Source organism: Aulonocara sp. 'chitande type north' Nkhata Bay, linkage group LG18 (assembly GCF_057382095.1).
Source record: "Aulonocara sp. 'chitande type north' Nkhata Bay isolate Kocher_YH1m ecotype deep benthic linkage group LG18, A_spYH_male_GT1.1, whole genome shotgun sequence".
NCBI classification, from domain to species: Eukaryota; Metazoa; Chordata; class Actinopteri; order Cichliformes; family Cichlidae; genus Aulonocara; species Aulonocara sp. 'chitande type north' Nkhata Bay.
Window position 1 is genome coordinate 2,878,564 of NC_141361.1, and position 15,524 is coordinate 2,894,087.

Sequence of the window (15,524 nt, forward strand, 5' to 3'; positions counted from 1 at the left end):
GACTGTGAGTCCCTGTTGAACCTGTACAGCAGAAAGTAACAGCAGTCAGCGGCCTCCACTTGACTTCATGACTTCAACGCCTCGCACAGTCACTTTCACTTTCTTCCTTCTGTCTTTTAGTCCTAAAATGTAGAACAACACCAGATCCAAATATTTGTGTCCTTCACTCACATCTTCAAATGATCCCTTCCATATCAGAGATGATACAAAGGCAACATTTGTCTTATTTCTCTTTCAGGAATCAAAAAGTACTTTTGTACTGTTGTGTAAATGTGTGTGTAAAGGTGGATGACTGCCTGCTGCAGATGAAATCTAACCATGGCTACAAATAAATGAAGCTGACGTGAAACACAGCCCTGTTTTTATTACTGTTTATAGATATTAGAATTGATGATCATCATTTTAATGATTCTTAAAAAGGCTTTAATGAATCCTTCAGTCTGAAACCAACTTGGAACAAAACACATTAGAAGATGTGGGAAAGAACCACAGTGTGCACATATTTAAACACACAACAGAACCACAGTGTGCACATATTTAAACACACAACAGAACCATAGTGTGCACATATTTAAACACACAACAGAACCACATGTGTTTGTTTTTCAAATACCTACCTGCTGCTCTCTGGCAGGTAGCTCCATGCCCTCCTGGGTTTTAAATGCACCTTAGAACACACATGCATCAACACTACAATGAGCGGGTGGAGGGAGGTTTGGAGTCTTCTCTCACCTCCGTTCTCTGCGACCTGCTGGAGCGGGGGGGCTAGGAGGAGGAGTTGGCCGTCCGACTGCGGTCTGGAGTGTGGAGCCTTCCTGCTGCTGTGGAGTCGGGGCGGTCTGCCTCTCCCCACCGCAGGGAAAAGGGTAACACCACCTGGGTCTGGGTGCAGTTCCCCCCTCCAGGGGCAAGGGTACCTAGACCCGGTTTGTAGAGTACGCTTGGGGAGTGTGATCGTGTGTACAGCGTCTCTTTATGTCTGTCTCCACGTTGGTTGAGTGTGGAGTAAGTGCATATGAGAGCATGAGGGTGGGAATGGATGTTTGTGTCTGTGTGTGCCTGTATGTCTGTGTCTATATGTCAGGTTGGGTATCAGACGCCACCTCTCTGGGGACATCTGAGGCCCTCCAAGGTTTGGAGGCCTATCTCCACCCACCACCACTTCCCCTGCCAGTGGCGGACTCCCTCAGGTGTCGGTGCGTTGGTGGTTCTTTGTGTCTGGGGGTGGGCGTCCAGGTACATGCCGGCTCACTCCTTGGCGGCCGCTTATCGGGGCCTGGAGCCTGGGGCTCGCTCGGGCCACTTCGGAGGTGGGGTGCCCCTGGCCTCTCGGCCTGGGGCTCGGTCACTCAGGCGCAGCTGGCTGCCGGCGGAGCTCACGGGCGCGTCACTGCAACTCCCCCTGGCTTCGGCTCCGCGGCTGCTGGGTGAGCCCTCATCTGGGACTCTCCTCAGCTCTTTCTGGGACAGTGGCGCGGCTGCCCCTCTGTTGGTCTTCCTTGGTCTCTTGTGTTCTGGGGGCCTCTGGATGTCTGGAGTTTTGATCTCCTCCATACCTGCTTCATGCCCTGGAGGACGGGGCTGTGGCCCCCCCACACCCTCTAGCAGATTATTACATGAAGGAACCTTTTAAAAAACAAAAAACAAGCGCGTCCATGCTCACAGGTGTACACACGGGTGATCACACCCACAAACTACACCCTTTTTGGCTCCTACCTCAAAGCACACTGTGTTCTGTTGATCTTATGTGCTGCACAATAATGTTTAATATTTAGTATTTACTGTCATATTCACATATATCATTGTGATGTTGTTTATTCTATTACTCTTGTTCTCTTCTGCTTGCTTTCTTTTTTCTTTCTCAGCAGGTGATCCAGGTGATTGATATATGCATTTTTTTTCCTCTGCCCGTTCTGTTGGTTTTTGTCTTTTGCCCTTCTCCCCCGTCCCTCTTCTCAGCTGTTTCTCTTTCCCTCTTTCTTTCTCCCCTTCTTTCCCCCAGTCAAGTCTGTCCCGTATTCAGTAAGTGAAAATAAAATAAACAATAAAAGGTGAATCAAATGGACCATTACGGCAAGGCTGGGATGGTCAGTTTGGTAAAGTAAATCCGTTGGGCATCTTTCTTTGCCTTTAGACAACAATTCTGATGCAAAAGAGCCAAACGGGACAGGCCAAAAAAAAAAAAAAATCAAATAAGATTTTTACTGTAAATTATGTTTTATGAGATTTTATTCTTTTAAGGTCCTTTGTTTATAATTTATGAACTTTTAAATGATTTTTACAGAATATTATTTTTTATATTTGTATTTTCATTTGTAGTTTCGTTATATTTAGTTTGTATATTTAGTGTTTTCATCACAGCTGTTAAACAACAGATAACAGTGTGTGTTACTAAATTCACAGCAACATGAATGTTTCTGAGTGTTTGTGCATCATGTGACCCAGATTTTTGGATCTGCTGTCAGATTGAAATGAAGACGATGAAACCACAGCAGCTTCAGCTGAGCTGTCAATCAGCAGCAGCAGTCTTATCTGTGGGCCGCAGGGGCTGATGGGAGCTTTGAGGACCTGTTAGAAACCACGTGGCCCTCGTCTGATCTCACAGCTCGTCCTTGTTTGGCCTCAGCTGCATCAGAGCGCCACTTCTCCCCAGGTTCACCAGAGGAAACACCACTGCACAAAATGCTTTTCCTCCCAGCTGCTGCTCTGTGCTGTCTGTGTTCAGGTGAGTGTTTCCAGCCAATCAGGAGCCAACAAAGTCAACCTGTAACAAACACTGTCACACTAACCTTCATCTATCTGTCTGTGTCTCTACAGCACTGGTTACCATGGCAGCAGAACAACTGATTCAGGATGATTTAACATTGACCAGGAGAGTTGGAGAAAGTGTCTCCTTCAGCTGTGGAGGGACTGAACAGTGTAGCAGCAGCTATGTCTTCTGGTACCAGAAGAAAGAAAAAGAAACATTCAGAGTGATTCTTGATATAGATCTGAGTAGTGGTGTTGTAGATTCTGATTATTACAAACATCCACAAAAAGATGATTTTTCAGCTGAGAAGAAAGATAGCACCTATGAGTTGAGAATAGAACGTATTAAACCCGATCATTCAGCCACCTACTACTGTAACTGTTGGAAGAGAGCTCCCCACAGTGAGAAATGATCCCTGCAGCCTGAACAAAAACCAACAGATGAACAGATGTCAAACAGTGTCTGTGACAGGAAGAGAGCAGTAAACCACAGCCCAGCTTCACATGTTTCACCTCCATCTCAGAGTCACAAACATACTGAGCTCAAACTGAGTCAAAGTCCATCCCTCATTCACAGTCTTAATGTTCTCTTCATGAAAACTCTTCCAGCAGCACTTGTTGTTTAACACCTTTCAGTACATTTAACCAGACACTTGGACTGATGTCAGGTCAGGATCTTGTCCTTCTAGCAGCGGCTCATTAGGACGCTGATGTTGTTGGACAGGTTTCCATCAGTTTCCTGTGGATGTTTATAGAGGATGAATCAGTCACGGTGCCTCATCTTTCTGTCACCTTCTTTCCTCTCTGATAGAAAAAAACTGATTTTGTATCTGAATATGTCAAATCTGGAATCACAGGACAAGATTTCTGCTTTCTCCTTTTGTTTCCTGACCAATCACATTTGAGCAGCTTTGGCTGCTTAATTTCATTTCCAGCATCGCTGCTGAAGAAGAATCAGAGTCTGACTGGATCAAACACACAGATTTAACAGCAGAAAAAGTGATTCCATGTAAAACACTCTCGTTCACCAGTTTTAACTCACATAACTTCATTTCCTCAAATTGAATCTTAGTCATTTAATCACAGGAAGTTTCTGGGATTTTGTTCCAGTCCTCCTGACAGAAATGCTGGAACTGGATCAGCTTTTATGAGTCTTTGTTCAATTTTGCTTCTCTCCATAAATTTTTACTGAACTGAGATCAGATATGTGATGGTCGCTCTACTAACTTGACTTTGCTTTCTTTAAACTGTAGTTTTTGTCTATTTGTCCACTTCCTCATGATGACCTTAGAACACATTAGTGTTCTTCTTCATGCCACCTTGTGAAGTAAACTTATACCTTGTCCCTGTTTCAGCATCTTCAGAAGCTCCTTTGCTGTTGTTCTGGGACTGATTTGCACTTTTCAAAACAGAGTCTGTTCATTTACAGGAGACTGAGCACACATTTATGATATGACGGCCATTAGCCTGTTTGTTTTGTTTGTTTGTTTATGTGCTGAGTTTATAATTCTTGTGTTTTCATTTAGTTTTGGTTCCTGTTTTGATTTTATTATTTCTTCTAATGTTTCTGGTGTCCTCAGTGTTTCCTCCAAGGTTAGCTGCACAGAGATAATATTATTAATATAATAGTAATAAACTTTATTTATAAAGCACACTTAAAAACCAAGGGTATGCCAAGGTGCTTAACAAGTAAGATAGAGAATAGGAGGAGGATAATAGAAATAGGACCAAAGCAAGTACTAAATATGCAAGCAGATAACTGTCACTGATACATAGGAAAGCAACAGGTTCAGAGCAAACAAGCATTTAAATGAGCATAAAAGTGCATGATATAAAATCATAAAAGAAGTATTAACTAGAGGGAAAGGCAAGATTGAATAAGTGGGTTTTTAGTCGTGATTGAACAGTGCAATGGAATCAGATGCGCGGAGGTCGAGAGGAAGGTTATTCCACAGTACCGGGGCAGCCAGAGCAAACGCACGGTCACCCCGGGACTTCAGCCGAGATCTGGGTTGGGTCAGAAGTAGTTGAGTGGCAGATCTGAGTGTTCTAGCAGGAGTATGTGGTTTGAGAAGTTCACTAGGATAACTTGGCGCTAATTTATTAATAGTTTTGAATGTAAGGAGTAATATTTTAAATTGAATACGGTACTTTATGGGCAGCCAATGCAAGCTAGCTAGAACAGGAGTAATATGGCAAAATTTCCTGGTACCAGTCCAGAGGCGGGCTGCTGCATTTTGGACTGTTTGCAGTCTAAGAAGAAGAGAAGAGGGAAGACCGTAGTACAAGGAGTTACAAAAATCCAACCTGGAGGTCACAAAAGCGTGAATAAGCTTCTCCAGGTTCTCATGCAGAACATAATGCCTAGCCTTAGAGATAAGGCGCAGTTGGTGGAAGCTAGATCTCACAACAGCAGACACTTGCTTATCGAGTTTGAGCGAGCTATCCAGCAGTGCACCCAAGTTACTGACATAGTCACAAGAAAAACTAGCAAAGGAACCCAGGGCAGCACAGAGTTGGGCACGAGGGATTTTACTGTTGAACACCACAATCTCAGTCTTCTTATCATTCAAAACAAGAGAATTACTCAGGAACCGATCTTTGACCTCCTGCATGCATCTAGACAACTAAAAGGAAAAAAAGGGAAAAAACAAAAAAAACGTAGCACAAGGATGGTTTGTATTATAGTTATGAGACCCTTTAGACTTACAGAGAATAGCAGCAACAGCCTTCACTGTTTTATAAGACACTAGTTCAGATCAGACAGACGAGCCACTCACTGTTGTCACGTTGTGTTGTGAAAGGACAGCCTGTCACATCCTGCCTGTTCAGAGAACCTGTAATATTATCACATGAACTATTACAGTGGAGCCTGAACCCACAGTGGGTGGAGCTCTACAGCCAGATGTGAACAGATGTGATGTTTACTGAGTGGCCCTCTGGCAACAACATATGCATCTCTTACATTTGCTCACAGTTTGTACAATGAAGGATGAAAACTAGGAATGATGTGTGCTCCTCGTGATGATAATTGTTTTTAACCATAAAAGGTGATATTGTTCAAGAGAGTAATGGAACAGGAGCGCTGAGGCTTCAGAACTATATGAATCCTCATTTTTTTAAGATTTCTTCAGCATTAAAGTAATCCAGTGACAGCTGTCAGTGCACATGAGTGAATTTACCCTGACTAAAGAAATCACTGTGAGCCTGAATGTTGATTAAAGTCAGTGCTGTAGTTCTGACATTAGCTCTGCTGCTCTGACTGAACTGAACTGAAGGATGTTCAGACCTGCAGCTGAACATGAGGCACTGAAACGTTTATATGAGAAACAGAAAAGTCACCGATCAGTCTCTGACTAACGTTACTGTACTTTTATTATGAGTGTTAGACTGTAAGAGCGACAGGCTGGACTCTCCTTCAGCTCCTGTGCAGAACTGATTATTAAATATAAACAGCAGCATGTTTCTGCCTCCACATCTGTAAGGACAGTAGCACCAAACTTGCACTTCAATAATCCCTCATTAATCATTAACAGCAGATTAAACAGTTTGAACTGAAGATGAATCACTGAGGACTGAAAATGTTCTCACAGTGTTCTTCACTCACAGACTGTAACATCAGCTCCAGTTTCTGATGTGTTTGTTACTGACACAGCTGATGTCCACAAAATACAAGAAACACCATTAAAATAACAAAGCCCAACATTGATGCACTGGAACATATTACAGACGTTTGGAGCTGAAGTCAGAGTTTATATTTAATTTTTCCTTTGAAGACTTTTTTAGCACAGACTGTATATTTATTTATAGATTTTACTCTACTGAATTTGTTTGAAATATTCAGGTTAAAGATCAGTCTGATTTATTCTTAATGAGGTCTTGTTCACAAAGTTACATGTAATGTTAGTATATAAGACTTTGTCTTTTCCTACATGTTCTCTCTTTGTCAGTGGAAGCTGCAGCTGTTTGATTGATAAAGTTAAAGACAAGAAGTCAAAGGGATTAATCATCCATGTAACTGTGTCACTATATAGGAGCATAAATATTAACTCAGTTTGGTGTTTCAGAAAGTTGCTGATCTCAGACCTGCACAGCTTCTGTTTTAAACACTGAATGTCGTCAGCTGCATAAAGTGAGATTTTCTCTGACACAATTAAGTAAAACCTGATGAAGGTCAAAGGTCGTCACTTGTATGTTGAACTAAAAACTTTAATCTGGAATTCACTCACACTGTGTTTTGCCAATATTGTGTTTTTTACCATGAAGTCATTCAGAGTCCTTCATACCAGAGTAACCAGAAAGGATAATATATATTTTAAATATGTAACTTTCTACAGGACTGAATATAACATCATTATGTAAAAGTCCAGAGTCTCTGTGCTTCATCTGAGGATGATGTGAAAACTTCTAACATCACACAAAGTAAAGGTCTCTATCACACTGCTCATGAAATGCAGATTTGTCCATCTTCTATTTTGGGCGTCTAGTGGAGGTCTGAAGATTTCCCTCTGAGGAAGCTGCTGGTGAAGGTGGCGAGTTCTGCTTGATCCCTGCGGTGACCTTCAGTTCCTGATGTTTCTGAAATGACACATCAGGAGTCTTCCTCCGTGGGTCAACAGAAGCTGTGATAAATGAAAGGGAGGACATTTCTCAAACCTCTGGACCCAGGAAACCCAGCTTGGTCCTCATGGTCACCTTCACTTGTTGTTCCCCAGGGTGAATGTAGCTGTTGATAATAATGTGGACTTTGGACCCTGTTATTAAATGAAAAGAACAAACTACACTTCTATCAAACCTTTTGTCAGTGTGCTTTATTTCATTTAAACTTTCCATGTTAGCAGGCTGTAGAGCGCTCTGTGTGAACTGAATCTAAAACTGTTTAAATCCATATAATTCAGATACTAACAGTAACTCTGGGTCTCTGTGGAGTCTGCTGCTGATGTCATCTCTGTCTAAAGTAGGATAAGAAAAAATGAGACCTGTGGAATCATTGAAGCATAAAGACTACGGGAGTAACAGGTGTGCAGCATCGCTAGCTAGCAACAACCCTCTAATACCGTGTGGCTAATCTAGCTAATGATCGCTTACAGTTAGAATGACAGAGATGACATTTTGTATAAAAACTGCTAAAACTGTTTCACAGGTTGTTGATCCTGTCGTGTTCTTTGTGTGTTTGGCAGCCATCATGAAGCTGTACGTGTCCATCACTGCTGTCAGTGTGAGAGCAGGACTTCTGTGTATTCTGGCTATCAAACAGCTCTACAGAGCACACTGTTTGTTCTTTAAAACATTTATTTAATCACAGTTCAGTGGCCGTGATATCACCGCTGTTCTCTGTAGTTCCACTTCTAAATCACAGAATTTTACTTTAGATGTCAGGTTGTGTTTTTGTGCCAGCAAACATTTTAAAACTGTTCTGACTTCAGTTCTTCTCAGACTGAACCATCAGGAGGATTCATACCTGCAACACCTGGAACCAGTCAGCTGGAGGCAGCAGCAGTTTGTCTCAGAACAACTTTATGAACAAAAAAAAGTAATCTCAGAGAGATAGATACCAACCTCTCAACATGGATTCAAACCAATAACCTTCATCTGATCGACCTTTCAGGCTACACCTGTTATTTGTAGCTGTCCACTGTAACACAGCAGGCTGAAACTGACTCTGATCCACAAAGCAGGACCTCTGCTAACTGGAATGCAGCCGTCATTATCACACCTGTATTTTTCCTACAGTGAACTAAAGACATCTGCTGTGGAAGAGGTCTGTCTGTGTCCCACATGTCTGTCTGTGACTCTCAGGTGCATCACTGTTTACAGGATCACAAGGATCCACCTGACAGCAAGAACACAGGAGATGGAGGCGAATCCATCAGCGAACCATTAAAGTCCTTCACAGTAATCTGCTTAAATGATCTTAATATATGCTGCTCAACAAATAAAGGGAACCCTTAAACAACACAATGTAACTCCAAGTGTTCCCTTTATGTTGTTGAGCAGTATATAACTTGGAATGTAATTTAGGAAAGTTTGAGCAGCATTGTCACAGCCACACTGTGCTGCTAACTTTAAATGACTGTCAGGTGATTTGTGACAGAAGGACAGCAGCAGAGTGAAAGGAAGGTTTACAGGATGTTGGTGAGAGCTGCTGTGATGTCTGGTTTGGATCCTGTGGCTCTGACAAAAAGACAGGAGGCCGAACGGAAGATGTTCAGACTTTCACTGGACAAGATTAGAAATGAGTTCATCAGAGACAAAGTCAGAGAGGCTGACATCCTAATCTTTCCTGGGAATAACACTCCAGGAAATATAAATCTAATAAACTAAGAGTTCGTAAAGGACACAGACTCATTACTGTAAGATTAATTATTTAATAGTTTAATTGATAAATCAATAAATGCTGGAGCTGCAACATGTTAACATGTAGTTAACAGTTTAAAATTGAGGCTCTCATATTAACAGCTAACTTTCTATGCTGTGCTGATTTATTTGTCACAGTCTTGGTCATTTATTTTGAACTTTTTTGTGGAGGTTAAACTTTCTGTTATAAATTTACCTGTATGTGTATTTTAAATATGATCTGTGTCATTAAATGCAACAGTTTCAAATCCACCTTGAAGGCTGAGTTCTTGTTCTGAAAGATGAGGATGTGTAACTGTGACACTAGAAGAGGTGTGGATCTAATTCTCTGAACTTCCTCTAAACTTATATTTTATGTGACAGTAACTTTGTATTTTCTGTTAACAACACCAGGAGCCACTGGGATGATGTCCATTAGCTTGGATATTCTCTTCTGCCAAGACTTCTGCTGCCGTCCTTCCTCCATACCTGACAAAGACGACTGACTGTTGTGTTCTTTTCAAATCAAGTGTCCACATTATTCATCTCATCAACACAGAGATTTTTAAGGAGAACATCCCACAGATGATGTTCCCACATGCTGGGATTGTTGTGTGTGACCCTGGTTGGACATCCACAGAGAAAGGTGAGTGTTATTATCTTTAGTATCATATCACCACCAACATCTGGTTTTTGTGATCATTAAAATCTTCTAAAGTGTTTCAGTTACAGTGAGAACATTTGCACTAATACTGAACCATTCCTCAAAATCTTTTACATACAAAACATTTTTACGGAGCAGGTCGCTATGATCAGCCAGCAAGACGCTAAGCTGACCGTGGAGGCGAAGGCTGTCGTGACGTGACCAAGGATCCATCCCCAGAGCTGATTGGCCGCCCCACACTTTCCACAGAGGTGGAGGCCAACCCATGTTGAATTTGTAAGTCCACTGTCTGGGCAGCAGCTTGATGTCTCTGGTGTCTCTGCCAGAATTTCCAAAGGTGAATTTCTGGTATCCGATCATCTGAACTGCTCACAGGACTGCTGGAAACAGAACCTGAACATCTCTGAGGCTCCAATTTATGCTCTGACAAGTGCTGACTCACCCCACCTCTCCTCCCTCTGGCAGGTCGTCACTGTGTTTACAGAAGATCAGCAGTTATTTTACTTACTACATTTATTATTTAACAGATCAGGATCATACTTTGATTATAACTGTGAATAGAAATAAAGATGATTTACTACGAGCACATGGGGAAAATAACTTTTTTACAGCCACAAATCTGGATCTAACACATGAGGCTGGATGTTAAATCCTTTTACCCGCTCAAAGATGTGATGACAGGGGAAAGTGAAGGAGACTTCAGCCTCTCTGTCTCATTTCTTCCATCAGAAACTTTTTGTTTTTTTATTGAGCTGAGATCAGATTTGTGACGGTCACTCTGATAACTGCATGTTGTTGCCCTTAAACCATTTTGCCACAGTTTCTGTACAACTGTGTGTTTATAACCTGAAGTTCAGCTCTTGAAGGTCTTCAGCTGCTCATGTTGCAGATCCACTGTGAGCTGAAATTCCAATGAAGCTGTTAGAAAAATCAAAGTGATGTTTCAGATTAGTCAATGAGCTCGTTAGTTATTAACTGTGTAAGATGGTGTTATGGTCCCCTGATCCTCTGCTGCCTACCCACCATCGATCTTTCCTTTCTTGTCATTGTGGTGCTGCATGGCCCACTTTCTCCTGAGATTCAGTTCACAGACAGATGTTCTGATAGTTTTCTTTACAATTTGCTGCTAGAATTCAAAATTGATTGTGTGATTAATGATGGTGAGCCAGATGGGCCAAACCATGATCCTATCAGCAGCATGTTTCATTGTAGTGGTGCATCATTGATGGGATAAATGGACTGGTGCTTATATAGTGATTTTCTATTTTCATGTGGACTAAAGTAGTGGACTGACCAACAGACTGACATTAACATCAGAGCCGTGCTGCTAGTGTGGCTAAAAGAAAAGAGAAGAAGAGACAGTCATGTTGATATGAACATTAGAGAAACACATCATGGAGCTGAAATATGATCCTGCTTCCTCATTTGGACTCATTCACCTCAGCTGACACGTTCAACAGCAGACAGGTTTTTGTAGCAGTCTGTCTCACTGTGGGAGGAACAGGATGGTGGTACCCCATCTTTGGCTCTGGAACTAAACTGTCTGTAACAGGTAAGAACAAACATTTATTTTCCTTCAGTTGTTTTATTGTAGAAGCTGAAAATGTGTTTAAAGTCAGTTTGTGCTGCTTCAGGCTTTACATGTTAGTTTTTCATCATTAGTAGAGAATTCATCTGCAGCCATTGTTACATAAGAAAAGCTCAATAATCTCTGAAAACATGTTGAAATCTCACTGAACAACTAAAGTTATTCTTTATTTCTGCAAATATTAGTGATGTTACAAATATTTAGGATTTGATCCTCTCAGTGATCCTGCTGGTTTTTAACACAAGATCATATTTGATGTTAAAAATAATACAGTAACAGATTTGTAAATATGAATTTTGCTAAGAAGAAACTGTAGATATGTTTTTAGCAGTGAACGATATAGCATGTTGGTCCAAAGAGTCATTTTTGGAAAAACATTATTTTATTAATTGTCATAGATACTGATCATAAAATATTAAACGTCTAAAATGTGATGAAAAATACTGGATAAAATATGAAATTGTTAGTCAGGTTTTATGAGTCAAAATGACAAATAATAATGAAAGTTCAAAAATGTTATCTGTAAATATTTCTTTGAAAAATATGTGAAAGTAAATACACAATCATTCACAAAATGTAATTTTTTAATTAAAAATAATAACAAATTAATTCAAATGGCCAAAAAAAAGGATTTAATTATCTCTCAAATTTCAGCTTGATTGCATTTAAATTTATGTAATAATTCATTTACATATGAAAGAAAATAACAATCAAACCAAATAATAAAATTAAAGCTGATCAAATTATTGCAGTAAAAGATTTAAGAATTTTAAAGTCTGTGAAAGAAGAATGTTATTTATTGTAACAAATATAAAACATGTCTTTAAAAACTATTTAAAATTTACATCATGATTTGTTGGGAGAAGATCAACTCTGTAGAAATGTGTTTCAGATTGGAAATATATTTTAAAAATTATATGAAGGCAAATATATATATATATATTTAAATTTGTTATAACTTAAATTTTAAAAACCAAGAAGATAAAGAAGAAATACATTTTATTTCATGATGTAAAACCATGCTGAGTGTTCCTCATGTGAGCCATGATGACATGAGGTGATGACTGTGTTTGATATGAAGCTGAATCCAGTGTATGTAGTGAACTTTGTGCTGATGAGTAGTTTAGTGATCAGAGTCCATGTAGTTTCCAGGATCAGACTGAATGCAGTGCAGTGCTGGAAGCTGCTGCTGACTGTGTGAATGTGTGTCTGTGCTGCTTGTTGCTGCTGTCAAACTTCAGATGAGCAGGTAGTGAAGCCCGTGGTGAGCGTGTACCCAGCAGCATCCAGAGCCCACCTGGAGGGGAACAGCTCCCTGCTGTGTGTGGCCTCAGCCATGTTTCCTCCTCTGGTCCAGTTCTCCTGGAAAAGACAGAAGAAGAACGGCGGAGAAGCGGAGGAGCTGCCCCCTGCTGAGGGAGAGCAGCTGGAGCTCAGAGAGGCGGGACGCACCATTGCCATCAGGATGCTTGATGGGAGCCATTCTGACACATATAAATACAGCTGCTGGGTGAAGCACGAGGGGGGCACAGTGGAGGCCCGAACACAACAAGGTAATGAAGGCTTGGTGACTGTGTTCAGCAGTGATTCAGCTTCATGTGGAGATGCTGTCAAAGAGAGCAGAGCAGCAGAGGACTGACATTTCTCACTGCAGCTCCAAACATTTGACTCCTTTTCTGTTTCAGAGCTTCCAGCTCCAGCAGCCTCCTGTCCTCCAGAGAGAGAGCCAGCAGACCTGCCAGCTCTGCAGCCAGCTGACTGTAAGATCACCTGCTGCCTCTCTGCATGGACAGCTCCAATGTCCAATGAGGCAGCTGGAACAAGTTTAGGCTCTTAAAGTTGCACTAATTGATCAAATCTTCATCCAACAAGCTCTGATAAAGCCACTGTACACTAGCTGCTCAGCACCAAACAGCAGACAGACCATAATATGTCAGAGATCAGTTTGTTAGCTGCTTGTGGAGTTCTTCTGCCCCCAAGTGGACACAAACACTACATCAATTCATCCACTTGAAGAAGAAGCTGTGACTGTTTCTATTTGGACTTTTTCTCCTTGATCTGAGAGGAATAACCCGACTGTCTGTCTGTCTCTTTGTGTCTGTCTGTCCTTCAGTGTCCTTCCAGTCTCAGTGCAGGGTGAAGCTGCTCTGCCTGCTGTACACAGTGCTGATAGTGAAGAGTCTGGTGTACTGCTGTGGACTCTCTCTGCTGATGATGCTCACAAACAAGGGAGCGTCCACCAACTGCACACATGCTGACTGACTGTTTCCTGCTCGCCTTTTCTCACCATCACATCTCATCAATTCATCTCATTCATCACTTTGATCACAAATGTTAGTTATGATGTGTTGAGCTTATTTTGCCTTTTTCTTCAACAGTTAGAAGATCGTCTGAAATAAATACATCTTTACATGTATTGTTGCTCTGAGTTAGAATTCTTTTTGTGCTTATTGTGACTTTTATTGTAGTAACAAAAACCATCAGGAATATTTTTATCACAAGTTTTTGTTTGATTTTCAAATGTCAAACAGTGTAGTTGTGTTTGTGTGAACAATAAAGATTTGAAGATGAAGAGTTTGATTCTACTTTCATTGTGTGATCAACAACAACCCGTGTGAGTGAAGCACAAACTGACTGTATCCAAACTTGCTCTCCTGCAGCAGACGGGCTGTGTGGGTTTCTGCTCTGCAGCCTCCACACCGTTAGCTGTGGCTTTCACTTTAATAACACAATGACAGTTACAAGCAGGAACTCTGCTTCAAGAATGATTCCAGGAAGGATCTGTGTTCTTCACCTGTGAGAGAAACAGCTCAAATCCTCAACTCACAGCTGACAAATGAACTTTAATGGAATCAAAGGAGAGACCATGAAGCCCCTGCAGTCTGCTCAGCTCCCATTTTATTACCTGAGCTGAGTTTTTCATTCTGGATATCACACACGTAAGAACAGATCAAGTCTGAACAGCAAATGTTGGAGAATCATTTTGAAGTCTTGCTAAATGTCGTTATTATTACAAAAACTACTGAATGATTCAGAAAATCCTTTCCAACAAGCAGAAATATGCAAACAAAGTAGAAACAAGGCAACATGAGTCATTCAGATGCAGATAACATATTCTCCTTATTGTGAAGAACACAGTCATGAAATCTTTCTGTGTGTCATTCATTGAGTTGAAGTGCCTAATAGAAGAGGAAGAGCAGCAATAATCAATGATAGCTGAGACATTGAGAACATGGCTGTATGCCTGCTATCATAACAGCAAACAAAGCACACAAACAGCAAACACACAATAATGTGCTCGCAGCTTGTTGTGTGTTGTGTCATTTTTGACATTTCATGAAGTCACAAAAATGTGTGCGACTCATTAAAGGAGTGTGTACGTGTCAGTCAGTGCTCTGTATTCATGTGTTCACCTCATTAAAGTCACTCAGACACTTTTCTCCTCCAAACTTACAGCACAGCTTCATATTTCACTGACTGATTCTTTCATTACATCCATTAAGGGTCACACAGTGAAATTAGTGCAAACTTACAAATGTGTTGCAACAATTTTGGCCTCCAAACTGAACTTTGAGACAAACAGTGAAGCTGTGAGCAAAAAGAGGCTCCAGTGTGTGTCATGGTGGAGGAAACTGTTGTATTCCCACATTCAAAACATGCTGATCTTATTGGATTTGTCCCTCAAAGTCTTTTTCCTCCTTTTTCTCTTCATCCAAATGTTCTAGCAGGCTGACTGTGAGTCCCTGTTGAACCTGTACAGCAGAAAGTAACAGCAGTCAGCGGCCTCCACTTGACTTCATGACTTCAACGCCTCGCACAGTCACTTTCACTTTCTTCCTTCTGTCTTTTAGTCCTAAAATGTAGAACAACACCAGATCCAAATATTTGTGTCCTTCACTCACATCTTCAAATGATCCCTTCCATATCAGAGATGATACAAAGGCAACATTTGTCTTATTTCTCTTTCAGGAATCAAAAAGTACTTTTGTACTGTTGTGTAAATGTGTGTGTAAAGGTGGATGACTGCCTGCTGCAGATGAAATCTAACCATGGCTACAAATAAATGAAGCTGACGTGAAACACAGCCCTGTTTTTATTACTGTTTATAGATATTAGAATTGATGATCATCATTTTAATGATTCTTAAAAAGGCTTTAATGAATCCTTCAGTCTGAAACCAACTTGGAA

At 41.0% G+C, this 15,524-nt stretch overlaps 1 protein-coding gene across 1 annotated transcript; it reads left to right on the forward strand.

The window, feature by feature from the left end:
- The first annotated feature begins 2,446 nt into the window (after positions 1 to 2,446).
- Positions 2,447 to 13,902, forward strand: LOC147307630 (immunoglobulin lambda-1 light chain-like). The gene is made up of 6 exons (XM_086271889.1): positions 2,447 to 2,725; positions 2,818 to 3,150; positions 11,253 to 11,300; positions 12,578 to 12,889; positions 13,022 to 13,096; positions 13,450 to 13,902. The coding sequence occupies exons 1-6, from the start codon at positions 2,683 to 2,685 to the stop codon at positions 13,596 to 13,598; spliced, it is 960 nt and encodes a 319-aa protein (XP_086128015.1). The 5' UTR covers positions 2,447 to 2,682; the 3' UTR covers positions 13,599 to 13,902.
- The last annotated feature ends 1,622 nt before the right edge of the window (positions 13,903 to 15,524 follow it).

What these genes read in the sequence shown, in the direction of transcription:
- LOC147307630 (XM_086271889.1), top strand. Translation starts at nt 2,683, where the DNA reads ATGCTTTTCCTCCCAGCTGCTGCTCTGTGCTGTCTGTGTTCAG. An exon ending in AACTAAACTGTCTGTAACAG is followed by an intron (nt 11,301 to 12,577) that starts GTAAGAACAAAC and finishes GTCAAACTTCAG; the next exon opens with ATGAGCAGGTAGTGAAGCCC. An exon ending in AGCTCTGCAGCCAGCTGACT is followed by an intron (nt 13,097 to 13,449) that starts GTAAGATCACCT and finishes TCTGTCCTTCAG; the next exon opens with TGTCCTTCCAGTCTCAGTGC.